Source organism: Leptosomus discolor, chromosome 9, assembly GCF_034619465.1.
Source record: "Leptosomus discolor isolate bLepDis1 chromosome 9, bLepDis1.hap2, whole genome shotgun sequence".
NCBI classification, from domain to species: Eukaryota; Metazoa; Chordata; class Aves; order Leptosomiformes; family Leptosomidae; genus Leptosomus; species Leptosomus discolor.
The window spans coordinates 27,722,441-27,749,468 of record NC_141399.1 but is presented as its reverse complement, the minus strand read 5'-3'; the positions used below and the strand labels follow the sequence as shown (position 1 = coordinate 27,749,468).

Genomic DNA, 27,028 nt, shown 5'->3' with positions numbered 1-27,028 from the left:
TCATTCAGTGAGACAGCTTTTAGAGTCCCATTTGATGCAGTAACAAATCTGAGCAAACTTCAGAGCAGTCAGGCAAACGGCAACATTGGGCTCCCCAGCCAATGGTGCCCTGAGAAGACCCGGATCACCTTCCTCTCGCGTTTGTGTCATACAGGGTCCCACACTTTGCCATACACCTCAGAGCCAGATGCACCAGGCCTGGCATCACAGTGCTGGTAGATGAGGTGGACCGTCTCATCCTCCACCTCACAGAAGCTGTAGACCAGCTCACCCAGCCAATCACTGTTGAACTCTGAGAAATTAATCCTCTTCCCAGCCATCTCCTCTGCTACCAGAGCTGCCATCAGTTTCATGTGCTATCAGTGTGGCCTGCACAGCTCCAAAAGGGTGTCATTGTAGTCCATGCTCACTGAGTTGGGGCCCTGGATCCAGTGCATCATTAGCCTCCTCGTCTGTTCCTATCCTGTTGCCAGTGCTCTGCACTGTCATCAGGAAACCCACCTTGATCTTCTTGGCCCCCTTCACATAGTCTTTGCTGTTGTGAATGCAGTGGGCAGCAGTGAGGATGCGCTGCTCAGACACCAGCATGCCCATGGAGATCTTGATGGGGGCAGAGAAAAGGTAGTTCATCAGGAAATGGTTCCCACTGATGGAAAACCACCCGCCTGTGCCATAGATCTGCTTCTTGTGTCCCACATGCCACCTCCACTCTCTCCACTCACAAGGGGGCTCACTTCCACCAAGGTGAGAGTGCAGGTGCTGTTGGAATACACCGTCTCCTAGAAGAGGTGCTCCTGGAAGTCCTGAGAGACCAGGGCAGCATCCTACCAGGCACAGGTGTCGTCACAGCATGTTGTCAGCTCCGGGATGGGCTGTGACAAGAACCACACTTTGACTAGTTGGAGCGTGGACCAGGGAACAAGAGTGGGAACCAGGTCACCAGCTGCAGCACTGGGAAGAGAAGAGCAACCACCTGGCAGCAAGTCATCATATTAGACCTGCAAAGCAAGGAGAGCATTAAGCCTGCATGATTAGAGCTGGCCACCTGCTGCGGCTGGGGCCCAGAGGATTATCGGATGCATGCAGCCTAGTGCCAGCTATGGGGTCATGCGTGCTTAAGCTGTTACTTCAGAAAGCAGAAGGGTTGGGACCTGCCTGGAGCCAGGTGAATAAGGGTTGATAGGAATCTCACCGGCACCAGCTTTGATCTCCTGGAGCTCTTCTGGACTGTGAGGCCCTGCAGCACAACCCAGCACCAGCTGCAGAAGTATTACCAGCTGATGAGTTTACCCTGTCGTGTCAGTAACCCTGTCTGCCCCAGGGTGGATTCCCCAAATTCCAAGTCTTGAACCCTGCTGATGGATGAGTCCCATCTGGCAGCCACCCAGCTCAACTCCACCAGCTGGTCACCTGTGGGTGAAGAAGACCTGACGGTACCCTGCTTTCTGGGAAGAATGCAGTGCATTAACTCTTTGGGTTGAAGTATTTGGTGTCACAGAGCAGCATAGACAAGCCAGCCTACTTTAACTCCCAAATGGATCATTGTACCCAATTTAAAATTTACCTGCTTCTACAGGTCCATGTACCAGGGCCACCCCTGTTCTAGCAGGGGAACAGTGCAGGAGGCAGGCTCTGCAGTGCTAGCTCTAACAGCTCAGCAGCACAGCCCTCCATCTCCATCCTGCCCCAAGCCCACGTACTCACATGGGCTCCTCTTGGCAGCCCCCCCAGAGGCTCTTCCTCAGCAAGCAGATGGTGTGCAGAGAGAGCTGCTCTGGGCCTCTTCTGGGAAAGCCCTATGTCCCCCCACAGCAGCGTGGGCTTGTGCAGGACACATGGCAGTGGTGCAGTTATAAAAGCCGCAGGGGACAGGATGGAGCCAGGCAGGGAGGGAGGGAGGCAGAGAGCCACCAGTTCTCTGCACTCCCCCACTCTGACCCACCAGTGCTGCATCCTGGCATGGCCCACAGCCAGAGCATGTCGCCATCAGCTAGTGGCCACAGCCAGGCCTCACTATAATGCTGCCCCAGCTGCCTGTCCCCTCAACATAGCTTGGTTCAAATGCAGCTGGAGCCAATAACCCTCCAGCTCCCCTTTAAATCCAGTGGAGGTGGCTACAGGGACATCACAAACCAAGCCCTCCTGTAGCTCTCAGGGGAGCCTGCCTGAATGCCACCCCCAGCACTACCACCAGCAAGATAGCATTGAAACAGCCCTGCCACCCCTGCCTATGCTTCTGCCCACACTTGTGCCTAGTCTACCCAGCACCCATGCAGCAGCAGAGGCACACCGAGGGGAGCAGCTTCAACCTTGTTTGGTTCCCTCCATGGCTCTGAGAGCCACTCTGCTGGCGCCGGAGCTGCCCTGGCAAGGCTCACAGCCGGGCAGCAAGCATCAACACAGCCTGTGCTTTGAATCTGGGTGGAAACGCCCTGGCTGATGGGGCAAACCACAGGCAGCTGTGTGCTGGGCTGGGAACCAGGCCACTCAGTGGCAAGGCTAGGCTCTGCTTTTTGCTGCTCTTCCCCAAACCAGAAAATGGTCCCTTCCAGGCTGGCACAGGAGGGGAAAGACAACCCTGAAGCCCCCAACACCCGACAGCCTTCACTCATGAATGCGCTTCCCTCCCAGCCCCTCTCTGCACAATGGATCCCTGGATTGATATCAGAGCATCTCAGCAGGCGACACACTGGTGTGGCAAAAGTTAAAGTTACTCCTTTGTGCCAACAACATACTAGGGCTCCGACTGAGTGTTATTCACCCACTGATGCACAGAAGTGTACAGTATTATGCCAGTGGGGCCTGGGAAAGGCAGGCGTACTGGCCGGTGGGGGATGCGGTGCCATTTGTGGCAGCTCCGCTAGCCCAGATAGGATGGAAGGAGGTAGCAGGCAGAGGGAGGCAGGGTCCGCCCCAGAGTAAGTGCCTAGGGCTGAGGCAGCCCCACCCAGGCAGGCAGCCAAGGCCAGGGCACCTGGCACAGAGCCCCAAAGGTGTACAGGGTTGCTGCACTTCCACCAGCATCCATGCCCATAGCAGGATGGCACCAACCCACTGCGCCACACCAACACGGACTGATGGCTGCCAGACAACTGCTTTCCTGGCAGATTACCATGGTGGGAGCTGCCCAGGGCTTCCAGCACTCCACTCTATGCCTGGAGCTCTGCTAGTCCCGACGGGTACCCAGGATGGAATACCAGTGCTCAGCAGGATAGCCAGGAGCCAGGCTCAGACGTATCCATGGGCACAAACAGACCCTCACATGGCCATGGATATGGACATGCACAGGGACATAGACACAAACAAAGACCTAAGGGGCTGTAGCATTGCCAAGCCAGGGGATGAGGGCTGCAGTTGTATCACAGGCCCACTGCCTGTGTCTGTTTAGCCTGTACCCAGGGTTAAACTACAACAGTTGTTCTCTCACCTGACAACCCCTCACAAGCCAGAAAGGGGAATCAGCAAAAAGGAGAACAGATTTTGATGAGGTAATACCACTACAAACAAAGGTATACAAAGTTATACTCATCCAAATGAACACGCAGCAGTCACAACTGACCTGAAAGCAGTCCTCAGGAGCAGAGAGGCACCAGAGGAAGAGCAGAAGGAACCCCACAGAAACTCCCACCCCTCAGCAAACCTTCCCCCCTTATAATGACCATGACATTATGGTACAGGCTACACCTGTAGTTAACTCAGGTCAGCTGCCCTGGCAGACTCAAACCTGCTAACAGCCTGCCTAGCATGGGTGGCCTAAATTTCTAACCCAGCCAAACCAGGACAGCCTGCTAGGCTTGGGCAACAGCACCCTGGGTGCATGGGTGCCAGGGGGAGCGAGGGCTCAGCAGGGCCCCATGTGCTGCCCCCTGCCAGAAGATACCCACCAGGTGGGGTGGTGGGACCCAGCACAGCATGACCAGGAGAGCTGGAAGCACCTGTGAGGAACCAGCTGCACCTGTTGGCTGGAGCCTGAGGTTCTGGCAGGGCACCCTGGCCCAGGACAGTGGGGCAGGCAGTGCCTGGTGTGGGGCCAGGAGCAGTACTTCAGCCTCTTTCAGTCCAGGCACAGCCCTGGGGCAGGGCTCACAGCTCCAGGCCAAGCAGAGTTGATGGTGTGGGGCCCTTGCCACTGACCGTGCAGTGACCTTCCTCCGCTGCCAGTGAATAGGGAGAGATGCCAAAAACACGCAAGATCCATCTGCCCTAAATTAGTTTATTTTGCAAAATAATCTGTCAGGGCTGATTTAGACCAGACCAGAATCTGGGAAATCATCTTCTCACATAGATGCAGCACAGCTCCTGACCATGCTTACTCTGCAGGCCATTGCTGGAGCTTCCAGGAGGTATTTCCAAGGTCTTTACTGCAGCCACTGCTCTGGAACCTGGTGACACACTCTCATGTAGCACAGGGACTGCAGGACAGGGCCATGGTAGACTGGTGTTCTGCCCACAGGTACCAACAGTGCTGGGTTGAGCTGGCTTGGAGCACTGCTCCGTGGTTCCTGGCTCACTGTCCCAGGGGACAGCGTGAGGGCTGGAGGCTCCAGCCGGCAGTTTTGGGCAGGGAGCTCACCCAGCACAGCCAGCTGTGGCTGAGCCTTGCTCTGTACTGGCACCAGCCTCATACCAGCATGGTAGCATGTGGGGTCCTGCCTGGGCGTCTGTGGCCACAGGGCATTAACACAAGATGCGGCAAGACCAACAGAGCCAAGCACTTAAAAAACATTTAGTTTAATAGGTACAAAAGTCAACATTAAAACACCAATTATACAAAGGCATACGAGGTTGGACACTGGTACAGCTACACTGTGGACATCTTCACGGACACCCAAGCTAGGTGCTCACACGAAGCAGCATGGCCAGGGCAGCACAGGGCTCAGCATGGGATGCAAATCCCAGGCACAGAGAGGGCTTTGGCCAGCTAAGCCCTATGCTGCCAGGGAGTACTGGACTGTTTGCAGTACCAGAACAAGACGCCCCATCATGTGAGGCCTCCTGTGAGCAGGGAAAGCAGCATTTCTGACAGCAGCTTCCACGGCAGGAGGGCCGTGCCATTGTCACTGCCCCTTGGTGGGGTTGAGGGGACGGCAGAGACCAGCCCTGGGCCACCAGCACTCTCAGGGACTCATCTCCATGACCTCTGCTCTGTGAGGGGAAAAGGCAGCACATGACCCAGCTCCACAGTCCTGACTCTGGGACTCACTCTCCGTGGGAGAGGGGATGGATGTACCGTGTGGATCATGATCTTGTCCCTGAGCGGGAATACTGTCAGAGGTCCACAGTGTGCCGGTGCCTGGTTCCCTCAGACCTCAGCAGCCCCAGGACCGAGGTCCAGTCCAGGGTGGTGCAGAGGCTTTTCTACTGTGGCACAGGGTTCCTCCACATTTTTCCCTTCCACGCTGTTCCGAATCCCATAGCTGAAGTAAATGATAAAACCTGCAGGAAAGTTTCCACAATGAAATGCTCAGTGTCGGCCTGCCAGCATAACAGCCCCCCAGGGGAGACCCTGCAGGCACCATGCTGCCCTTCACAGGTCACCTACCCACGGCCATCCAGATGGCAAACCGCACCCAGGTGCCAGCACTCAGCTGTACCATCAGCAGGATGTTAACGAAGATGCTGAAGATTGGCAGGAGCGGGAGGAAAGGTACCTGTGAGGGGCAAGAGGTGCCGTGTTAGCTGTGCCTTGAGGGACCCTGCTGGAGTCAAGGATTCTCCTGGCCACAGAGGGATCCCACCCCTGCCACAACCCGGAGAGCACCCAGGCACTGCCACACCAGGGACTGCACCTCAGAGAACCATGTCTCAGGGCCCTGGGCTTTCCTGGATGGTGACCACCTGGCAGTGAGCCCTGGCAGACCCCACAATGGCCCAGACCCTGCCAGTGGTCCATGTGGGTGCAGACACCGAGCTGCTGAAGGCTGCACTCACTTTGAAGTTCAACCGTGCGTTGCTCTGCGGCTGCCTCCAAACGATGATGGTGGGAATGAGCAGAGCCACAAGAAGCAGCACCAGGGCCACGATCCATCCCACACTGGCATCCTTCAGTGCGGTCACCTTCAGGGTGACAACTACGCAGATGACTGTGATCAGTGTGGCTGCAAGAGAGGGGGCAGTTGAGGGGCTGCATGGCACGTGACCTCCCTGGGACCCTGAGCCTCACCAACGGCTGGGCTGAGGCACCCATTCCTCTTGGTGAGGTACGGGTCCAGCACACGCTATATCCAACACCCACCCCAAAGCCTCAGGAAAGCACTTTGCTGGATGAACTTGCCAGCCCAGCAAGCCAAGGGGAGCCTGCACTCAGCTGGGCTTAAACCTAGCTCTGACACTTACCCACACCTGGCTGAGCCACCCCATTCTGGCTGCACAATGAAGCCATTGATGGATGGATCAAACCTTACTGGCCAAGCCCGAGTGCTCTCGGGGGGCTGGGGACCACCCTCGCTGTGGCCAGCCTAGGCCAGATTTGTCACAGGGAGCTCCCATGACCACCTGCACATGCCTGGCTTAGAGCCCACGTCCTACATCAGCCCCCATGTGCCCCAAACCCTGGCTGTGCCCTGCACTTGGCACCCTGCTCAGGGCAGAGCAGGTCCAGTGCCCATTGGCACTGCCAACAGCAGCTGGCACCCTATGCTGCCGAGCCCCTCTCCTGCATCCGGCGTGCCCACCGTCCCTTTCCAGCTCTGCAGAGACATGCCAAAACACTCCAGTCCTTGTCAGGAGGAGACATCTGCCACAAGCTTCCACTCACTCACCAATGACCGAGACACAGATGTAGACAATGCGCCCGGACAGCACAGTGGGGGTGCCCGCAGGCGGATTGAAGAGCGTCGCCAGGGACAGCATCTCTTTCTGCTGGGTGCTGGTAGCAGTGACAGTTGGGTTCATGATCACCCTCTCCTCCTCGTTCCCGTTCAGCTCCAGCATCTCCATGGCCTTCGGGGAGTTCAGCTGCCTGGACTGGTACCTGAGCAGATGGGACAAGCTGCAGCAGAGCCCAAGGAACTTCCCAGACCAGGGGGAGAGTGGGCAGCACCCTCATACCCTTCCCGCTTCTCCAGCCCTGTGTGCTGCTCCAGCAACGACCCTGAAACGGCCACCCCAGGGATGTGCCCAGAGATACCGCGTAGGTTCTTGTGAACAGCCTCCACCCTGGGGGCTTGAGGCTCCCCCAGCCTGCATCTCCCCATTAAAAAGCTGTGGCCATATGCCTCAGGCTCAATGCAAGGCACATCCACCCTGGGCACTGCCACATGAGAGGAGACACCCACCGGAGGATGAGCACACACACCGCCACCAGGGAGTAGGCCAGCAGCGTGCCGATGGACATGAGGTCTACCAGGTCCTTCAGGTCAAACAGGAAGGCCATCACCGCTGCAACGAGGACATGCAGCATGAGCACGGCTCTGGACCGCCAGGGGACCGAGCATGAGGTGGCAGCTGGGAGCCTTACCCGCGAGGAGCCCTGAGGTGATGGTGGCTGACAGAGGGGTCTTTGTGCGGCCATTGATGTTGGAGAGGAACTTGAAGAGCAGCCCATCCTCCGCCATGGCATAGATCACACGGGGCATGGGGAACATGGAGCCCAGCAAGCTGCCGTGGGGAGAGATGTCTCAGGGCTTGCCAGGAGAGCTGTCCACACCCACCACCCAGATGGAGACGGGACCAGCTCTGTGCTGGGAGTAGGACAGCACCGGGATGTGGTAAACCCCCAGCCCAGCCAGGACGCATACTGCTGGTCCCTGTGCCATGCCAGGCGCTGCCAGGGATGGAGCCAGTCCTACCTGGTAGAGAGGGCACAGAGAGAGCCGACGGCAACAGCGTAGCGGGCAGGCTCCCAGCCCACCGCCTTGAAAGCCTCAGGCAGGGGGCTCTCCTTGTTCAGGAGGAAGTAGGGCACCATGAGTGTCAGGGCCGCAGAGACTCCAAAATAAGCCACAAAGCAGATGAGGAGGGACACAATGATGCCAATGGGGATCGAGCGCTGTGGGTTTCTGGCTTCCTCCCCTGTGCAGAGGCAAGAGGCAGCGTCCATCCCTGCCCCACAGCACTGCGTGGGGCAGCTGACCCCGGGAGACAAGTTGCAGCATGGACTTTCTATGGCAGCATGGAGCTGGGCAGCAGCAGGCGGGGGCTGTTGGAAAGGAGGGGTCCCCAGCCATGCTGCGGCACTGGCAGAGGCTTCGGCACTGCTGAGAGCAGAGATGTGGGGCTGCGGCCCCGGCTTCCAGACATGTGGCTGCCCAGCAGCTGGGCTTACAGTTGCCCAGGCTGTGCCAGCCCTCTGCCCCCACCAGCAGCTCCCACTCCCTGCAGAGCCCACTGAATGTGGATCCTCGGTGCATGTGGGCACAGCGATGCAGCCACTGTGCCTTCTGTCCCCCGGCCTTTGCAAAGGCATGCTCTCCCGCTGCACCACATCCCCCAGCAAGGGGCTCGGCAGCCAGTGTAGGAGGGAAGAAGGCAGCTGCTGGGCAGCCCATGGGGGCAGGGAGACACAGACAGGGAGTTCAGGCAGAACAGCCTGTACCAGCCACCCACTAAGTAGATTCCACGGGGAATGAGAGGAAATTAAGAGGGCTTCCTGTGCTCCAGAGAGCAGTGGTTCTGCATGAACTCAGTCATTTAGAAAAACGTTGCTTGAGGCTAGGAAATAACCAAGAGGCACTAGCAATTCCCAGCACTGAGGCAGCCTCAACTCTGCAGGAGAAAGGCTTCCCGCTACCCTGAGAGCTGCCTGCGCAGGCAGGGTGCAGCCCCACTCCCACTGTACAGTGCAGGGAGCCCCTTTTCCTGGGGCAGGGCAAACTGTGAGCCCTTTTGTGCTGGGAAACCTCCCAGGAGTAGTGGGATTAGCCATTTCCCACACCATGGAGCATCCTCCCAGACGGGTCCTAACCAGCCACCACCCTCGCCCAAGGCAGTACCTGTGGTGGCGATGCAGTCAAAGCCCACGAAAGCGTAGAAACAGGTAGCAGCACCAGTCAGGATCCCTTCCAGTCCAAAGGGAGCAAACCCACCAGAGCCAAAAGCTTTTTTCCTGGAGAGGAGGGAGGAGAGCAGCTGCCATGTGGTGCATGGACAGTGGGGCCAGTGTCAGCCCAGTGCCAGACCACAGTTGCTTTCCTCACCTGTCATCTCTCAGGTCCAGGTGCGAGTGGTTGGTGTAGTCCTCCGAGAGCTGCCAGTTCTTGATGTCTCCCTTTACAAAGCCGGCAATGATGACAAAGCCCAGCACCACCAGGTTCACCGCCGTGAAGATTTTGTTGACAAGCGCGGATTCGCTGACACCGAAGGCCAGCAGCACTGCAGGGACAGAAGGGGTGAGTGGGGACCTTCCAGGCTCCCACACCACCACCAGTGGTGCCATGGAGCTGCTCTTATACACTCACCAGTAAGCAGCCCAATCAGGATCAGGGCAAAGAAATCCGGACGTTCCGCCAGCACACCTGGCAGATGCAGTGTGGTCTTGTTCATGAAGGTGGTGGAGATGTGGTTGCCAATGATGTTGTCGAATGCTGCACTCCAGGCTCGAGCCACGCTGGCTGTGCCTGAGTGATAGCAAATCTGTGCATCAGTCCAAGCCGAGGGCAGAGCAGCACCTGCCTCCCTGCTGATCCCACCCCACACCCTGCTTCCACAGCACTACATACTGCCCCCACAAGCCCTCCATGCTGCCAATGTGGTGCTGGAAGGAGCCCAGGCATGTGTACCAGTACCCTGCCCAGCCCTGTACCTATCACGTAGGAGAGGATGAGGTTCCAGCCAGTGGTGAAAGCCCAGATCTCGCCAACAGTGACGTAGCTGTAGAGGTAGGCAGAGCCGGTCTTGGGGACGCGGGCCCCAAACTCTGCGTAGCAGAGTCCAGCCAGTACCGATGAGAGAGCAGCCACCAGGAAGCAGAGGACGATGGATGGACCAGCCATCTCCTTGGCCACCTCCCCAGCCAGCACGTACACACCAGCCCCCAGTGTGCTGCCCACCCCAAGGGCTATGAGGTCCAGTGTGGAGAGGCAGCGAGCAAAACGTGTGTCCTCAGAGCTCAGATCCACCATACGCCGGCGGATCAGCTTCTTCCCAATGCTAGTCATTTTTCCTCCGAACATCTCGTCCTCTTGTGGGTGGTGCTCAGCTGCTCAAGACCCCTGCAAGAGAAGGGACAGTAGGAGCATAAATCTCAGTGCCCTGCAGGCCACAGGACCCACACTGTGGGGAGCAGGGCAGGCAGCGACACCCAGAGGAGCTGTGCCTGCTCCCAGCCAACCCATCGGCACCAAGTCCCCACCACGCTGGCGGGGCAAAGACTACGGCAGCTCCTTCTAAGGCACTGTGGGGCTGTGCATACCCCACTCATGCAGCCCCTGCACCAGGAAGGCAAGCCAGGGATGAACCCAGCAAGTCCATGGTGGGAAATAGGCTCATTGCACAAGCCCTGTGTGGTTCCCACCATGGAGCCCCTGGGCACATCCCAGAGCTTGCTCACTGCCTCCCAGCAGCTCTCCACTGATTTGGCAGCCTGGAGATCCCTCAGCCCAAACTTGACTGCTAGCGTATCTCTCCGGTCTGGCATGTGGGCGTGTGCAGCAGCAATGGCAGGGAGACAAAGCGGAGGATTTGGCAGGCTGGGCTGACTCACTGGGACACGACTATTCCTCCTTTGCTCCCAGCATCTGCACTACACCCTCGGCAGGGATGCGTGGCCAGACACATAGCCCCTGGCACACACCCCTTGCATGGTGATGGTGCTTGCTGAGCAGCCCGCATGCTCCACAGACTGCCATCGCCCTAAACGTGCAACACCCCAACTCCCCTTGCTCACAGCAGCCACCTATCCCTAAAAAGCTCTGGGAGATGACCACGCTGTGGTCATGGCAGCCAGCACAGGGTGAGAGGCCACAAGGAAAGCAGCTCCCAATGTCCACAGCCAGCACCCCACACCCACCAGCACCTTCTCCCTGCTGGCTGCTCCTTTCATTGGGAAACAAAACACGTTCCAGCCAGGTGCCTGGGGCAGCACCGCCACCGTGCTGTATGGATCAGCATAAGTATACACGAGGATAACTTTGCAACCCTTTTCCACTAATAGGGGATTACCAGGGTTGCAGTGGCAGTCACCAGCTCGGCTGCTTCCCCATAACCAGGAAACCAGCCCATTTCTGGAGAAACCTCCTCCTGAGCTGGCACATGAGACATTTCGGCCTCGGCCCAAGGAGCTGTCCCAGCCTGGGAAGCCCCTGGGCCAGGATTCAATGGAACAAGAAGTGCCCCAGCACTGGCACCTTCCCCAGCCACTGCCCGGACAGCTCTGGCTGCCTTCCCTAGCGCTTCTCGATTGCTCCACGGATTTCTGACACCTGATGCAAGCTCTCCAAATACGGGGCTGGCATCAGAAAGGTGCTCTTATTCCCAGAGCAGCACATAGAAAAAAGCGCGAGTGGTGCCGAGCAGGAAGATGTGGGACGGCCCGCCCTTCCTAACCCCCGTGGGCCCTGCTGCGCTGGGATTCGCTGTGCCCGGTAAAAGGCACACGTTAAGCACCCAGACCCTCAGCAGCACCCCTCAGAGCCGGCCTAGGGAGGCTCAGCCCACGGCCGGAGAGGTGTTTAGCAGAAAGCCGCACTGGCGCCCGAGATGGAGAGCGCGCAGCGAGCCATGGGCGAGCAGAGAAGCAACGTGTCGGGCGACAGATCCCGCCAGCAGGAGCCTCCCGCTGCCCGCCGCTTCCCGGTACCCACCGCATCCCGGTACCCGCCGCATCCCGCCGCCCCTCGGGGCAGGTGCCGGGGGCCGTCAGCGCCCGCTCGGGACCCTCACCCCAGGCCCCACGGGAGCATCTCTAGGTCAGGGGAGCTGCCAACCACGCTCCGTCCCGCCGGGGAGCCCGGTCCTGCCCCGGGGGCGGCGGGACCCAGACGGGGCGCCGCGGCAGGTCTCGGCCGCCGCCTCGCACCGGCCCCACGTGCGGGCGGGCGGCTGATGCAAGCGCGGCACCGGTTGCGCCAGGCCCCGCCCGGCCCGGCGGCGGCGCCCGCCGCGACTCACCGGCGGCGTGGCTCGGCTCGCTCCTGTTCGGTCCTGCTCCGATCCGACCCGCTCCGTTCGCGCCGGGACTGCCGCCGCCGCTGCTTCTACCGAGGGGGTTGAAGGGCTGCGCGGCTCCGCCCGCAGGATTCCGCAGCGCACCGCCCCGAGCTGAGCCCCGGAAACAGGGACCGGCAGGCCCCCCCGCCCCGCTCCCCGTGGACCCGCCCCGCTGCCCCGGGGGAAGCGACGGGCGAGTAGGACTGGCCCCGCGGCGGGGAAGCCTGTCTCCTCCCAGCCCCACCCGTGCCCGGGTCCCCGTGCCCTGATACCCTGCCGCCTCCCGGGTCACAGATTTAAAAAATTTTTTAAAAAAATTAAAAAATTCAAGTCACAACTGGCACGGAGGCGGGGGCCAGGCACGGCTCGGCCCCCGGGAGTGCGGCTGCTGCGTGCGGCAACGGCGAGCCCAGGGCAAGGAACCGTGCGGCCAGCGGCATCAGCTGCGCGCCCCCGCGAAAGGCCACGGAGGCGGCGGCCGAGGATCCCCCGAGCGCAAGGTATGCCAGGAGGGCAGCCTGCCCCACCGGGGCTGGGAGCGAGGCAAGGGCTGGGATGCAGCGGGGTGGCCAGCCGTGCCACAGGGAGCGCAGCCGGAGCTCAGCCTGAGGCACGGAGGGGGGCTCTGCCCCGACCCCCATGTGCTCCACAGGCAGTGAGTGAGTCCCGACCAGTGCCCACACTGCTCCCCTACAGTGCAGTCAACTCCAGGAGCAACAGGCACCTTTAAGTGATGAGAAACATCAGTCTTGAGAACTGTTTGGCAGTCGGGCCAGCAGCCAGGAGCGAAGCGGGAGCCAGCACCTTTCTCTCCAGCACACAGGCTGGGACCAGTTGCCCAGAAACCTGCTCCTGATGCAATCCAGCGTTTATGTGTCGTGAGCACCCATTCAAATAGGCAGCAATGCCAGAAAGTGAGCCAGCCCCTCCACGGTATCACAGGCAGAGGCAACAGGCTGCCAGCCATCTGCAGCAGAGCAGCAGGAGCACCGGCCAGGGTGCTACAGGCCCGCACTGGGGTCCACCCACCCCACCTCCCCCGGGGGTGCACACACAAGGGCCGGGGAGGCAAAAAACCTCCATTCAGTAAAATGACCTCGAGGCTATGGAAATAGCAACGCAGCACCCTGCGAGCGCAGCTGCCAGGCAGTGACGCAGGCCCTCCTCCTGCTCTCAGCCCTTGCTCTGCAAAATGACCTCAAGGCAATGGAAATAGTAACAGCACCCTGTGAGCGCAGCTGCCAGGCAGTGACGCAGGCCTTCTGCTGCTCTCAGCCCTGGCGGATGAATGAACCATGCCTCAGCAACACCACTTCCCCTCCCTGGCCAGATGCTCCGCACCAGGAAGGAAGCGAGCTCAAGATTAAGATACAGAAATCCCTCACAGCCTCGCTGTTAGTGCCCAGGCGCTTCCTGCTCCTTCTTGGGCTGCCTGCAACAGGCAGGGACCCAGCTAGGCCAAAGCCCTGGTGCCTGCAGTGGTGCAGGCAGCACCACCACTGAGGATGCTCTCAGGCAGGACCAGCAGCACTGGGCGCACAGCAGGACTCCTTTGGGCGACGCCCTGGCCCAGCCAAACAGAGGCTGGGTACGCAGAGCAGGGAGGCGGGGATGACACCAAGACTCACCCAGTTCCCAGAAAACCTCTGGCGACAGCAGCCCGTGGGAGGCTGTTTCAGGCAGGGAGCAGCACTGGGGCACCAAACATGGCTCCAGCTCCCAGACCTCACACACAGCTCCACATCCATCTTCCCAGTGCCCCATTCTTACCTCCCAGTCTGCTGCTCTCCCCACCCCATTCAGGGCCCTGATCCAGCAGCATGCGCCAAGGGCTGGGAGCAGGTGGAGGCAAGGAGTGAGCCAAGTACATGTCCCAACAGGAGCAGCAGGAAGGCAGACAGTGGCAGGGTGCGTGTAGCCAGCGCCAAGGAGGGTAGGAGGTGGCTCCAGCCTGGAAAGGGGGCCAAAAGCCCTGCAGAAGCAGATCCAAATCAGCCTTTGGAGCTCTAACACCTTCTACAACTGGAGCATAGACTCATAGAATATCGCAAGTTGGAAGGGACCCATAAGGATCATCAAGTCCAACTCATGGCTCCTTGCAGGGCTACCTAAAACTAAACCATATGACTAAGAGCATCATCCAGACACACCTTGAACTCTGACAGGCTTGGTGCTGTGACCACTTCCCTGAGGAGCCTGTTCCGGTGACTGACCACCCTCTCAGTGAAGAATCTTTTCATAAGGTCCAATCTGAACTTCCCCTGACACATCTTCACTCCATTTCCTTGTGTCCTATCGCTGGTCACCAGAGAGAGGAGATCAGCACCTCTCCCTCCACTGCCCCCCTTGAGGAAGTTGTAGACTGATGAGGTTGCCCCTCAGCCTTCTCTTCTCCAAGCTGAACCAACCAAGTGACCTCAGCTGCTCCTCGGAAGTCTTGCCCTCAAGGCCTTTCATGATCTTGGTAGCCCTCCTCTGGACACACTCTGATAGTTTGATGTCCTTCTTAGAGTGAGGCGCCCAAAACCGCACACAATACTCGAGGTAGGGCCGCATCAGTGCGGTGTAGAGTGGGACAATCACCTCCCTCAACTGGGAGGTGATTGATGCTGGATGCACCCCAGGACACAGTTGGCCCTTTTGTTTGCCAGGGCACACTGTAGACTCATGTTCAACTTGCCATCAGTCCAAACCCCCAGATCTCTTTCTTATAGAGTTGCTCTCCAGCCTCTCATCCCCCAGTCTGTGTGTCTAACCACCCCAGGTGGAGAATCCAGCTCTTGTTAAATTTCATATGGTTGGTGGTTGCTCAGCTCTCTAGTCTATCCAGATCTCTCTGTAAGGCCTCTCTACCCTTAAGGGAGTTCACAGCTACTCCTAGTTTAGTATCATTGTCAAACTTACTTAATGTACATTCCATTCCTGCATCCAGATAATTTATAAAAACATTCAAGAGCACTGGCCCTAAAATTGAGCCCTGCAGAACCCCACTGGCGACTGGCCACCAGCCTGACCCATCAGCCAATTGCTCACACAACATATTATGGACTTGTCTAGCTGTGTGCTGGACACTTTATCCAGAAGGATACTGTGAGAGACAGTATCAAAAGCTTTGCTAAAATCCAAAACCACCACAACTACTGGCTTCCCTTGGTCAACTAGGTGGGTGACCTTGTTATAAAAAGAAAATTAATTTGGCTAAGCAGGACCTTCCCTGAAAGTGAACCCATGCTGGCTATGACCATTGTCTCTCAAGTGTTTTTCAATAACTCCCAGAATAACCTTCTCCATAATTTTACCAGGGACTGAAGCAAGACTGTCAGGCTTGTAATCACCAGGATCTTCCTTCTTACCCTTCTTGAAAACTGAGACATTTGCCAGCTTCCTCTCTAGGCTCCCAGGACCATTGAAAAATAATGGAGAGAGGTCCCACGATGACACTGGCCAGCTCTTTCAGTACCCTGGGATGAATCCCATTGGGTCCCATAGATTATGCACATCCAGCTGGAGCAAGTCTTGAACAAGTTCAGGGTTGGCTGGGAGTTTATCATCCCCCCAGTCACAGTCTTCCAACACAGGGCTCTGGGGTGTCCCAGGATCCATCATCAGTGTTGAAGATGGAAGTGAAGACAGCATTAAACATCTCCACTTTGTCTACGTCCCTATTTGTGAGGTAACCAACCTCATCAAGCAATAGACCAATGTTATCTCTGATTCTCCTTTTTGCTATTAACACACTTTAAAAATCCCTTTTTGTTGCCCTTCACAGTGCTGGCCAGTTTGAACTCTAATTGAGCTTTGGCCACATGAATTTTCTTGCTCTAGTGGCAGACAGCATCTCTGTAGTCCTCCCGTGTCACCTGTCCTTGCTTCCAACGTCCATACACTTTCCTTTTGCACCTAAGTTCTAGAAGAAGATCCCTGCTCAGCCAAGCTGCTTGCTGCCCTGCTTGCTTGACTTCTGACACTTTGGAATTGCCTGCTCCTGTGCTCTTAAGAGATGGTCTTAAAAAGTGACCAGCATTCATAGACCTCAACACCTTCAAAAGCAGATTCCACGGGGACCTTACTAACTAGCTTCTCCAGCAGCCCAAAGCCTGCTCTCCCCAAACCCAGGGTCAAAGTTTTGCTGGCAGTCTTTCTCCTATGGTTGATCTGAAACTCAACTACTTCGTGGTCACTGTGACCAAGACAGCCACCAATTACCACTTTGCCCATGAGTCCCTCTCTGTTCACAAACCACAAATCTAGCTGGGCACCCTTTCTAGTCGGCTCCCTTAGTGTCTGCACCAAGAAGTTCTCTTCAACATGCATGTACAGGGAACCACCCGGAGCACTCCACTGCGGATTGTGCCAGCACCAGGAAGGGGTGCGGGCTGCCTGCGGCACTTTGGGGCAGCCAGGAGAGAATAGGTGATCAGGAGCACGCCAGCCTTCCTGGTCCAGCCTCAGAGTGCTGCCAGATAGTGAGACTCTCCAGGGCCTCACCCAGAAGTGAGGCAGCTTGACAAGGCGCCTGTGTCAATCTAACCCAGAGAGAAGGCGGCAGGGCAGGGCTTCCAGCCCTGGCAGGCAGGAACAGTGAGGGACTGAGTCCCAAGTGCTGCTTCGCCACCACCTGCCCCCAGACACTGACACAAGCAACCAGGTAATAAACCGGTAAGCAGTAGCCAATGGCTGCAGAAGCCCAATGTGCCATCAGCCAGCACTGGCTCTTCCCATGTCCAGCATGAAGGTAGTTTAAGGCAGAAACCTGCCCATATGGCTGCTTGCCACCACCACACATCCAAGCATCCCACCTGGAAGCACCAGGTTTGTCCAGAAAGGCTTTCCCAAAGCCATGCTGTGCCTCCATCCACCAGCACCCACCTCCTCAATGCAGCAGACCTCAAGCCTCTGGCTGAGCAGAACCAGCCACAGCCGGACACAGACTTGCCCTTTCTGCCCAGCCCTTTGGAGAACAGCAGGCAGCACTGGGCGCTGCCTCGACCCCAGCAGACAGCAAGCATCACTGGGAAAAAGACATCTTTATTTTAAATACAAGGAGTTAAAAAATTAATTCATTCAAGAGCTCCACAAATATCACTGGCCCAGTGGCTCAAGCGACTGGACAAGTGGCTGTTGTGAGTCTGTCCCCACGTGCTGGCTGTCAGTCTCTGCCTGCGTCACCACTCTCCTCCACCACTGCATCTTCCGGACAGATTCCTGGGGAGCAACAGCAGCATCAAAGCACTGCTGCTCCCAGCACTCACCTGCCCCACAAGGAAGGCCACAAGCTGCGTCCCTCCCACCTGGCAGCCCTCAGTTACACCACTGGAGCATTCCTGCAGCCTGCCCAGGGGCAAGGGCTCATCCCAGCGAGGGAACATACCTGCTGCTCTGAGCTGAGCCTGCAAGGAGGAGATCATCTGGCGATAGGCTTCACACTGGGCAGTCTTGTCAGCTGCAGGCAGGAGGCAAGTAGGTGTGTGCTCAGCCCGTCCTGAACACCTCACCCCCAGACCCTCTCAGGCGGCAGCTGGGATCCTGCTCTACCCTCGAACAAGGAGCCAGCCCCATCCCTGCTCTACCCTCGAACAAGGAGCCAGCCCCATCCCCACAGAGCTGCAGGCCTGGGCTCAGATATAAGTGCAGAGGGTGTCATCTGGGTTGTGAGTGTCCTGCAGCCCCCAGAACAGCCAGCCCCACGTACCAAGCTCAACCTTCACTTGCTCCAGCTCGTTCTTTACACGCTTCAGCTCCTGGGACAGCTGATCACCTGCAGACTGGCAAGGGCAGGGTGTAAGTGTGATGCACCTCCATGTAGTGACCCACAGCCCAGCCCCAGCACAGCCCTTCCTGTGGAGGAGCACCTCTGCAGGCAGCACACACACACCACTGGTTCTTGGGCTTGGTGAGCCCTGCTCAGCCCCCTCCACATGTCAGGGTGGGGCGCTGTTTTGCAATTCAGCCGTGCTTCAGGAGCCTGGCACTGCTGCAGTGCAGCCCAACTGACACCCCAAGCCTAGCACCCGTGGGACCCCTGCCAGGGCATGTTCATCGCAGCAGTGGTTCCTGGCAAGCAGCCCTAAAACTGCTGGCAAATACAGAAACATATTTTGCAGGTAGGAGACTTCACACTTTGGAGCCTCACTTTGCCGCAGGCTCTGCTCACCCCATCCTGAGAACACGTCCAACACATCAGGAGGTATAAAAGTGACACCACAAGCCACAGGGGGTGCGCATCTTTCAAAAGTCCCTTAAAAAAATATTAACTGGACAGAAGCCTGCAGTCCCCTGAGCACCGGAGAGGCAGTAAAGCCATGTAGCAAATATACTTCTTGTGTAAATGCCAGGGAAAGACTAATTGGCAGCCCCAGGCCCCATCACCTCCCACCTCTGGCACAGCTAGCCCAAGCCACTGGCTGAACGGTGCCCCATAGTGCCAGGACACAGGCTCTTACCTGCTCAGCAGGGACTGCATCCCCACACCCTGGAGTCAGGCCAGGGGCCAACTCACTGGAAAAAGAAGACCCCACACACACCCACATCTGGTCAGCCTTACCTGTGAAGAGAAGCGTTGCCATAGAAACCTAACTGACACCCCCAGCCCCCCTTCAACCAGGCCACAGACCTGCTCCAGAGCAGGGGCAGAGTGAGCCAGAGGTTTTCAAGCCCCTCCAGCCCAACAGCTGCTGCTGGCCTGGCCTGCATGGCCTAGCTCCCAGCAGCTCTGGGCTCCTGATCAGAGTCTGCTCGCACAGGGAGGTCAGACAGCTGCCCTGGCAGGGCAGGGCTGCCCCAGCAGACTGGGGACAGCCGCCTCGCTTCCTCTTCCTCTGCAGGGCCCAGGACTGCAGTTCTTGGAGCAGGCAATGCACCCTGCCTGCAGAGCAGCTCAGGCACGCCCGTTCAGCGAGGACGCTGCTGGGGAGCAGCACTACCCAACAAGCAGCTGCCAGCTGCCCTAGGCAGCTGCCTATGTTTCCCCACACTGACCCCAACACAAGGCAAGAATCCACCAGAGCCCAATGCAGAAACTTACACTCCTCACCATGGTGCACTCACAGGATGCCTGGTTTTCAGCAGGCCTTTGGCAGCCAGGGGCGAGGAAAGCTCCAGAGGGGCTCCTCTCTACAGGGGAGCAAGCTCCAGCCCCCTGCTCCTCCACGAGACCACACTTCCATACCGCTCACCTGCTCCCAAGACAGTCCCTGCTGCAACCAGCTGTTCTTTGCTCTCACTGTTCTCCTTTAGCTCTTGTGTCCTATTGCATATCAGCTCCTGTGTAGCCGATCCTGAAGTGGGGTCCAGCAAATGAAAGCGAAGAGCATCAACCCCTGCTCAAGTACCCTGATAGCAACATGCACTCACCTGGGCCGCTCCCTGTCCTACATATGAGCTAGAGCACCAGATTTGTTCAGGCTCTTTGCTGGGTGCCTCTCCAGGGAAAGGGACTTTGCCTAGCCTTACGGCTCTGCATTTCACTTCCCCTTCTCTGAGCCGAGCACACGATACCCGCCCCTGTTCTTTCCCCAGGATCAGCCTTGACTCTGCAGCCAAGACCTGAATGTTCTCCCCAGGGCAGCAGCCACCCCCTCCCATGATACAGGAGCCTCCAGGGCTTCTGCCCAGATTCACCCTTACCGAGGCAAAAACGCTTGGGGGAAGCCAGTTTTCCCAGCAGCCGCAGTTGGGAGTGAGAAGCCACAGTAGGAATTGCTGTAGAGAGCCTCCGGGAGGGCTGTCTGCATCCCCCAACCTTGACAGCAGCTGTAGTGGACAAACATTAGGCACAGAGACTGCCACTCCAAAGCAGCTACGCCACACTTCTCCCAGGGCAGCCCAGGGCTCAGCCAGGCTGCTCATCTCAGGCCCATGGGCACCAGCACCCTTGCGATCCCAGTAGACCACACAGTGAGGGCTCCAAGCCGACAGGCTGCTAGCCCACATTGGCGGGAGACCAGATAGTGCTAACACAGCACTTGGGGCATAACTGCATTTCCTGGGCTTGTACCTGCGCCACTTCCAGGGACTACCCACTCACCCACACCCTGTCTCTGTCCCATGCTGCAGCCCAGGCCCTTCCCTTTCTCCCTTGTAGCAGCAGCATCGGTGCCCCCAAGCTTCCCCACTTTGCATGAGGCAACTGGCAGGTGCAGAATTACTTTCCATCTCTGTGTCTCGGGGGGCCGGTTTGGGAACGGCAGATGGTTGTGTCTGCTGTAGAGCCCTACTGGGATGCTGAAGCCTGGAATCGGCAGCTGACATCAGCTTCAGCTTGGTACCTGGGGAAGAGAGAAGGTTTTGCAGACCCGGGCAAGTGGTCGCTGCGCTGAGGCTCTCTCCAGCGACCGGGCTCACCTGGACATCGGGCGAGCCTTACTCCTGGGGCACTGGGCCCCTTGCCGGCCTTGGGGAGCTCCGGACCTAAAGAGGCCCGTGCCCGGGGGAGACAGAGCCTGCTGCCGCCGCGGCCCTGGGACCGAGTGGGGGGGCGGGGGCGGCCCGAGGGGCCCGGCCCACCGGAGGGAGGCTGTCCGGTACCGCGCCGTGCTGCCTTACGGAATGGGTCCTGCGGGCGGGCGAGGCGGGAGCCGGGCCGCGCTGCACCGGAGCAACCGCCGGCAGCGGGCTGCGGGAGGCGCCGGGGCTCCCCGCGGGCCGGGCCCGGGGCAGCGGAGGCCTCGCAGCCACTCGTGCTCGGGCGGGCAGCGAGCGTGGCGCTGTCCGGGGCCCCCTCGTCGAGGGGCGGCGAGGCGCGCAGGGGCGTGGAGGTGACGGGCCCAGCGGCGTCAGGCCACAGGGCGCTGCCCTCCCCCGGGCCCGGCGAGGGCTCCGCCGCAGCGGCGGCGCCGAGGCGCAGGCGGGTGGCGATGGCGCGGCACTCCTCTTCGAAGAAGCTGAGGTAAAGCGGGGAGAGCGGCGAGAGCGAGCCGCCTACGTGCCGCAGCAGGTCGGGGCCCGCCGGCAGCTCCTCCGACCGCCACATCCCGCCTCAGCGCCATCAACCGCTCCCGCCCCGGCGCCGCCGCGCAGCGACCCCTGGTGCGGTTAAGGCACACCCGCACCCTCCCCGTCTCCGCGTAGTGCCCCCTGCCGCCGGGGAGGGTTCCCCGCGCCCCTGCCGCCTCAGGGTAGCGCCGCCTGCCGCGGGAGATCCGCGCCCGCCCGCCCCGCCGATGCGCCCTCCCGGTGCTTCCCCCGCCCGCCCCCAAGACGAGGCAGACACTTTGGCTTCACAGTGGTTTAATGCGGACGGAACCGGGACGTTACACTGGACAGGGTGGAGACAGCTGGGTGGAGAGCAGCCCCGCGGCGGGACAGGCAGGAGGAAAGCGCCGCCCCAAGCGGGTGCTGGCAACGGCGGGGGGGACGGGGGCTGAGCCCGCTGCGGGCACGGCCGCCTCCGCCGGCACCAGCCTCTGCGCTGCCCCAGAGCCCTTCCCGGGCCGAGCCGGCGACAAGAGCAGTTCCCTCCCGGTTTCAGCAACTTTTCCTCCTCCCCGAGAGCAGCCTCTCACCCAGCAGCACCAGTTCCTCACCAGAAAACCCAGGAGACGCAAGGGTGGACTTTTCTGGGACATGCTTGGCAGGAATGGGAGGGCAGTCACTGCAGGCCTATGCTCCAAGAAAGGCTCAACTGTGCCACCACAAAATGGCCAAGCACCTATACACCAGCCAGTCTTGACCTGAGGAGCCCCCAAGCTGAGGCCCAACCTCACTCATTGCAGCTATGGCAGCCAGAGGAGCCTCCAAAGGACAATTCTGCTGCAGCAAGTCACAGCCTCGTGGTCCCCCTCAAGCTCTGAACACTTCCCTGACCAGTCTTGTGTTCTTGCTTCCACACAAGTAACTGCCTAGCTTACTGCAGAACAGGGGAGAACAGACAAAAAGCCATTGTGACTTCTCCTGCTTTGTAAGCAAACGTCGAACCCAGAACTGACAGACTATTTTCTGCAATCCCCCTCTGGAGAGGTAGCCTCACCCCAGGCCTCACTGCTGGGCTCCTCCTGTGGCAGCCACGACAGCTGCACACTACAACAGCCCCCACCAGCCCTCTCCTGCTGCTCCTCAGCCAGACCCATCTCCTCCCCTCTGCAGCTGGGGCACACGGTAAGGTCACCAGGCCTCAGCTGAGCAGGGTGCTGCTGGAAATACCACCACACCAGCCTGTGGCAGAGCAGGCTGTGGCATTTCTTAAATCCTGGGCCAAAGCATGGCAGCACACACTGCTACAGCCCAGACTATCCAAGCTTCCATACACCAAACTGCCCACACAGAGTATCATGACACCACGCGTCATGGAAACCCCTCAAGCTGCCAGCAGCATGTTAGAAAGGAGGGGGATTAACACAAATACACCAAATGGGTCTGTAACGCAGGAGTCTGAGAGCAGGGTTAGAGTAGGTCTTGGGTCTCAGCACTTCCAGACAGCGAAGAATGGGGGTTTCATGCAGGGTGAATGGGGTGGACAAGAGACCAACACACCCAGGCACCTACTCACTGTTTTGGATAAGCCTTACTAAAACTAATACCTGATGCAATCACTGACCAACATGACAACTGCTATTCTTCAGTCTCCGGCAGAGATGCTTGGGGCTGCACAGACAGGGGAGTGAAGGTCATCTCATACCTTCCTGTACAGGGAGAGAGGCAGCTCCTACACCCTAATGCCATAAACAAGTTCCTGCCCCACACTGATTCACATCTGCCCCTTGGTGTGGGACAAGACACTCACTTGCATAAATCTTCATAGCTTTAGGCCAAGACCACAGCCCAGTAGAATAAGCTGCTGCCAGTTACAAAAGAGGAAAATACTGAACAAACTGGGAGGTTCAAGAGAGGAAAAGCTGGTTCAGAGAAGACAGATTTAGTGTAAAAATAAATGTCATTTTTGCAGGAGGGAGGGTGGAATGGAGGAAGACGGTGCCAGGTGCTCCTACTGACGCACTTTCCCTGGGACGTAATTCCTATCAATAGTCTCCTCTTGCAGGAACATATGTAAGCAGCGCTCGTTCTGTGCCAGTGGGTGTCCAGCAATTCTGGAAGAAAATCAGATGTGGAGATTAGCACAGCTGCCACCAAGACCCCCACACCTCTACTCTCTGTAGGGAGTAAGGCAGACCTCCTCGCTAACAGGCAGCCAGCTCCAAGGACACCCACATCAGGCTCAGGCCAAGGCCACCGGATTGGTGTGCAAGATGGCCAGCAAGAGGTGCTTGAGCACGGGCTACTCCCTCCCACACTGTGCCCTGCAGCAGGGCATGAGCATCCTGAACCAACGCCACCCTGTCAGTGGGTCTCTGCAGCACAGCTCTTCTGCTAATATTTACTTCACTCTCAGAAGAGAGCACCGAACACAATCCACACTCAAAGCTGGACTTCTTTAGCACCATGGTTGCGTTACCCAGATGCAGGGATCATCCTTTAGCATGGGACCTGAGCGCAGCAGATCAAGACTGCTTCCTGGTCAACCTGCTACTGGGTTGCAGTTTGCCCTCTTCTCCCAGCAGCAGCCAGAAAGGCAGCACCCAGCAAACCCAGGACATCAAGCTTACTTGTTAATAAACTGTTCTAATCCCTGTCTCCGCTCTTCAATGAAGGACTCCTCAAAGATGCCTTCGTCTCCTCGGAAGGGAAGCTGTCGTTTCAAAGCTTTTCCAGGCAGCGGTGGCACTACAATCTAAAAGCACAGAATCACCTTGTCAGCAGAACAGCCACCTGCAAGTGGATACCCTTTGCCATCTGACACTTACCTCCAGCCCCACTACATGGATAGAGATCAAGCCCGAACAGCTGCCCACCACTACAGCCTCTCTTCTGGGCAGCTCAAAATTATTGCTACAGCTGTTGCCATATGTCCTGGTTTCAGGAATAGGCAGGTCTGAGCCAGGCCTCACCTTACTGTCTCGTTCCAGCTCATTCTTCAGCCATTCAAAGTCACTGTATCGTCTCCTCACACACGATTCCTTCAATTTGAAGATTGGGAGGTTTGTCTGTAACGAAGAGAAGTAGATAATTTGCAGGTTGCTTTGGAAGCCAGATAACATTTCAACGCATAATTGAAACCTGAAGCTGCATTTAGAAAACCAAGCCCCCTGAGAAGGAGGCTCATGAGAATACCCAGCTTCTTTATCCAGGACAGCGCACAAGCACTGAAGCCCTTTAGAATCAAGCAAGCACTTGCCAGGCTACTCAGAGCCAGCCATTCCCTCCCCCTCAAGTGACTATTTCAGGAATACGCCCTCTCCCAGGGGCATGCACTGGAACCAGGGCTCACAATACAGAGAAGGCTGGTTTTCCTCCCCCCTGCCTGCCCCCCCCCCCCCCGAGTTCACTCCATTTTGAAGTGATCGACAAGAGACCTCCATAGCAGCCTGCAGAGGAAAAGGACCTCAGACCCAACACTGGCATTTCCATGGAAGAACTAAGTGAGAAAATCTCATCTCAGCAACTGTTCAAGGCCAGGCCTTGTGCTACAATCTTCCCTCAGAACAGATCGCCTACCCTAACAGGCAAGCAGCTTTTTCATATCTGGCTTGTGTCACTGGAGGAACATGCAGCAATGTTCACCCTTCTCCCCACCACTAGTCTAGAGACTGACAGCTACAGTAACTTCACCTCTACTCTACCAATGCAGCCTGAAACATTCAAGGAACTGAAGTAGCAAAACCTTCTGACCAGCAGCACCTAGATGAACACAGGTATTACTGCAACATGTTTAACTATGTTCTTTAGAGGTCTGAGAAATAAAACCAGCTGCTTTCAAAGCAACTCCACAAGAGCTAGTTTCAGTGGTACTAAGGGGTTCTCATTGCCACCTGCCAGGCACCCTTTGGCAGGCTGATGGAAACCAAGTGTCAGAACAGAAAAAAAGCAAACACACAATTCTTCTGAAAGGCAGTGGAGACTTAGCAGTTAAATCACACTACAAACTGAAGTCAACACCAGCATCTTAACATACGCTAAAGGCAGCTTGTTTCAGGGGAAGCTCAATTTTAGTTCCTTCAGCTGTCAGATGCAGAGCTGTGAAAGAGGTCTCCAGTTCGGCTTGGTTAAGGTCCAGTGAAGAGAACCCTGCAGGAAGTGCTCAGCCTGCTACAAACACTCCTGGATCATGGGCTCTTTGTAAAGTGATCACGCTGATTCAGAAGTGGTAGGCTCGACTGCACTGTGATCAGGTCCCAAGATACTGTTAGCTAGCTTTCCTCCCTTGCTCGAGATAACCAGCTGCATGCAGTCATGGCCTGCTCAGCAGCCACCCAACAGTGCCCAGTGCCAGGCCTGGGGCTCTAGAGATGGGACAGACAGGTGCAGGAGCCTGCTGAGGCAGCACTCTCCTTGTCCTTGGGCATACCAGCCCTAGCTGGATGCCTTAGGGCTCCGGCAAACCCACGAGCCGTAAGTGCCCTGACCTTGAGCCCTGGTCCACCGGAGCTGCAGGCAAGCTGCCAGCCCCAGCCCAGCACTGCCCGGCCTGCAGCGCCAGGGCTCACCTCCTCAGCCCCCCACCACCGCAGACAAGCAGAGACGCTGCCTGGCTCCTCCGAGCCCCAGGAGCTATGCCCGCGCCGCACGGGGCCGCCCTAGCCGGGCTCCCTACGCACGCATGGCCGCTCCCCGTCCCAACCGCGCAGGCCGCGCTCGGCCCGAGCACCGAGACCACCCCGGCACCGCGCACCAAGCACTGCCCCGCCCCGCCCCCCCCCCCCCCCCCCCCAGGCCGTACACCCGACCACCAGGCAGCCCAGCCCCGCCCGGGCCCACACGGGGCTCCGCGGACCACGGCAGGACCTGAGGCCTACCCCCCCCGCCCCGGCTCACAGGCCCCACGGGGGCCGCACCCGCATCCGGAGCTCGTAGCTGGTGTATCTGGCGCGGCCCATGCCCACGGTCTGCGGGTTGAAGATGTCGATCTCGAGGAAGTTGCTGGGCGGCCCGTACGCGTCCGTCAGGTCCTGCGGCTTGGCGTTCAAGCGCCGGGTGTCCGCCACTGCCGCCTCCGACATGGTGGTGGTGCCGCCGCCGCCCCGCCCGGCCCGGCCCGCCCAGCTCGCTGCCGCAGCCCGCCCCGCCCGTGCACGACGTGAAGTCGCCCGCCCGCCGCCTGAATAACGAGGTGGGTATCCAGGGTTCGGGGCTCCTCAGCCACCGTCCCGCCCTCGCACTCCAGCGCCGCCGCTCGAATAAGCGGAGCGGGTATTCAGGGCGCGGGGCACGCCACGGTGCGGCCCCGGAACCTGCACGGTGGGCTCGCTCTTACCGCTGCCCCGTGCCGCCTGGGGCGCCGCAGCCGGTCCCCCGTGGGGCCGTGCGGAGCCGGCGGCCGAGTCGGCCGCGCTGGGCACCGAGGCGCGGTTCCGAAAAACGTAGGTAAGCACTGCGCCATACATCGTCCTGGGCGGGGCCAGCCCCGGGCGCTGCATGGAGCGGAAAGTGCCGGGGCCCCGAAACCTGGCTGCTGCGTTTCTGACGAACGGACCGGGACCGGGACGCTGCCCGTCAGGCCTTGCCCTGTGGCATGTCCCGGAAACGGGCTCCTGTCTGCGACTGGACGGCGCGAGGGAGCAGCATTCCGGGCCCCCACCCCTCAAACCGCCGCAGCACGCTCCGTGTAGCCGGATGAGCTGCTCCCTCCGTGGGACTCCCGGTGCGGCCCCGCCCGCGCGGGGTCACTAGGCCCGTAGACAGCTGGTGCGGGGCGGGTTATGTAAGCGCGGCTGCCGCGGTGCCCGCTGGGAGCTGTAGTCGCGCGGGCACACGGCCTGCCACGCTCACCCGTCGGGGCCCCGCCCCTCCGGCGCGGGGGACACTGGGTACTGCAGTCCGTCGGCCGGGCCGCGCCGCCTGCCGCCGCCCCGCTGGGACTACCGCTCCCGACGTGCCCCGCGCGCGCAGGCGCAGGGTGCGGCGCCGCTCCCTGGTAAACAGAGCGGCGCGGCGGCGGTGGGGCCCGGGT

At 58.9% G+C, this 27,028-nt stretch overlaps 3 protein-coding genes and 1 pseudogene across 4 annotated transcripts; all 4 read right to left on the bottom strand.

Moving 5' to 3' along the window:
- On the bottom strand, window positions 1–4,625 carry LOC104354400 (serine protease 23-like; annotated as a pseudogene).
- Window positions 4,626–4,715: 90 nt separating this feature from the next.
- On the bottom strand, window positions 4,716–12,085 carry SLC7A3 (solute carrier family 7 member 3). The gene is made up of 12 exons (XM_086470601.1): window positions 12,049–12,085; window positions 9,743–10,151; window positions 9,399–9,557; window positions 9,138–9,312; window positions 8,934–9,046; window positions 7,791–8,013; window positions 7,460–7,599; window positions 7,278–7,380; window positions 6,762–6,973; window positions 5,932–6,098; window positions 5,543–5,651; window positions 4,716–5,436 (listed from the first exon to the last, which is right to left on the bottom strand). The coding sequence occupies exons 2-12, from the start codon at window positions 10,110–10,112 to the stop codon at window positions 5,303–5,305; spliced, it is 1,905 nt and encodes a 634-aa protein (XP_086326727.1). The 5' UTR covers window positions 10,113–10,151; window positions 12,049–12,085; the 3' UTR covers window positions 4,716–5,302.
- Window positions 12,086–17,126: 5,041 nt separating this feature from the next.
- Window positions 17,127–20,267, bottom strand: LOC147414904 (uncharacterized). Its single transcript, XM_086470055.1, has 7 exons — window positions 20,235–20,267; window positions 19,714–19,839; window positions 19,263–19,364; window positions 18,531–18,631; window positions 17,780–17,852; window positions 17,459–17,530; window positions 17,127–17,292 (listed from the first exon to the last, which is right to left on the bottom strand). The coding sequence occupies exons 1-7, from the start codon at window positions 20,239–20,241 to the stop codon at window positions 17,237–17,239; spliced, it is 537 nt and encodes a 178-aa protein (XP_086326181.1). The 5' UTR covers window positions 20,242–20,267; the 3' UTR covers window positions 17,127–17,236.
- Window positions 20,268–26,080, bottom strand: SNX12 (sorting nexin 12). Of its 2 annotated transcripts, none has more exons than XM_086470057.1 (4): window positions 25,914–26,080; window positions 23,970–24,065; window positions 23,628–23,752; window positions 20,268–20,354 (listed from the first exon to the last, which is right to left on the bottom strand). In XM_086470057.1, the coding sequence occupies exons 1-4, from the start codon at window positions 26,076–26,078 to the stop codon at window positions 20,300–20,302; spliced, it is 441 nt and encodes a 146-aa protein (XP_086326183.1). In that variant the 5' UTR covers window positions 26,079–26,080; the 3' UTR covers window positions 20,268–20,299. The 2 variants fall into 2 exon arrangements, with proteins under 2 accessions (XP_086326183.1, XP_086326182.1); XM_086470056.1 differs by lacking the exon at window positions 20,268–20,354 and adding an exon at window positions 22,924–23,111.
- Between the last annotated feature and the right edge of the window lie 948 nt (window positions 26,081–27,028).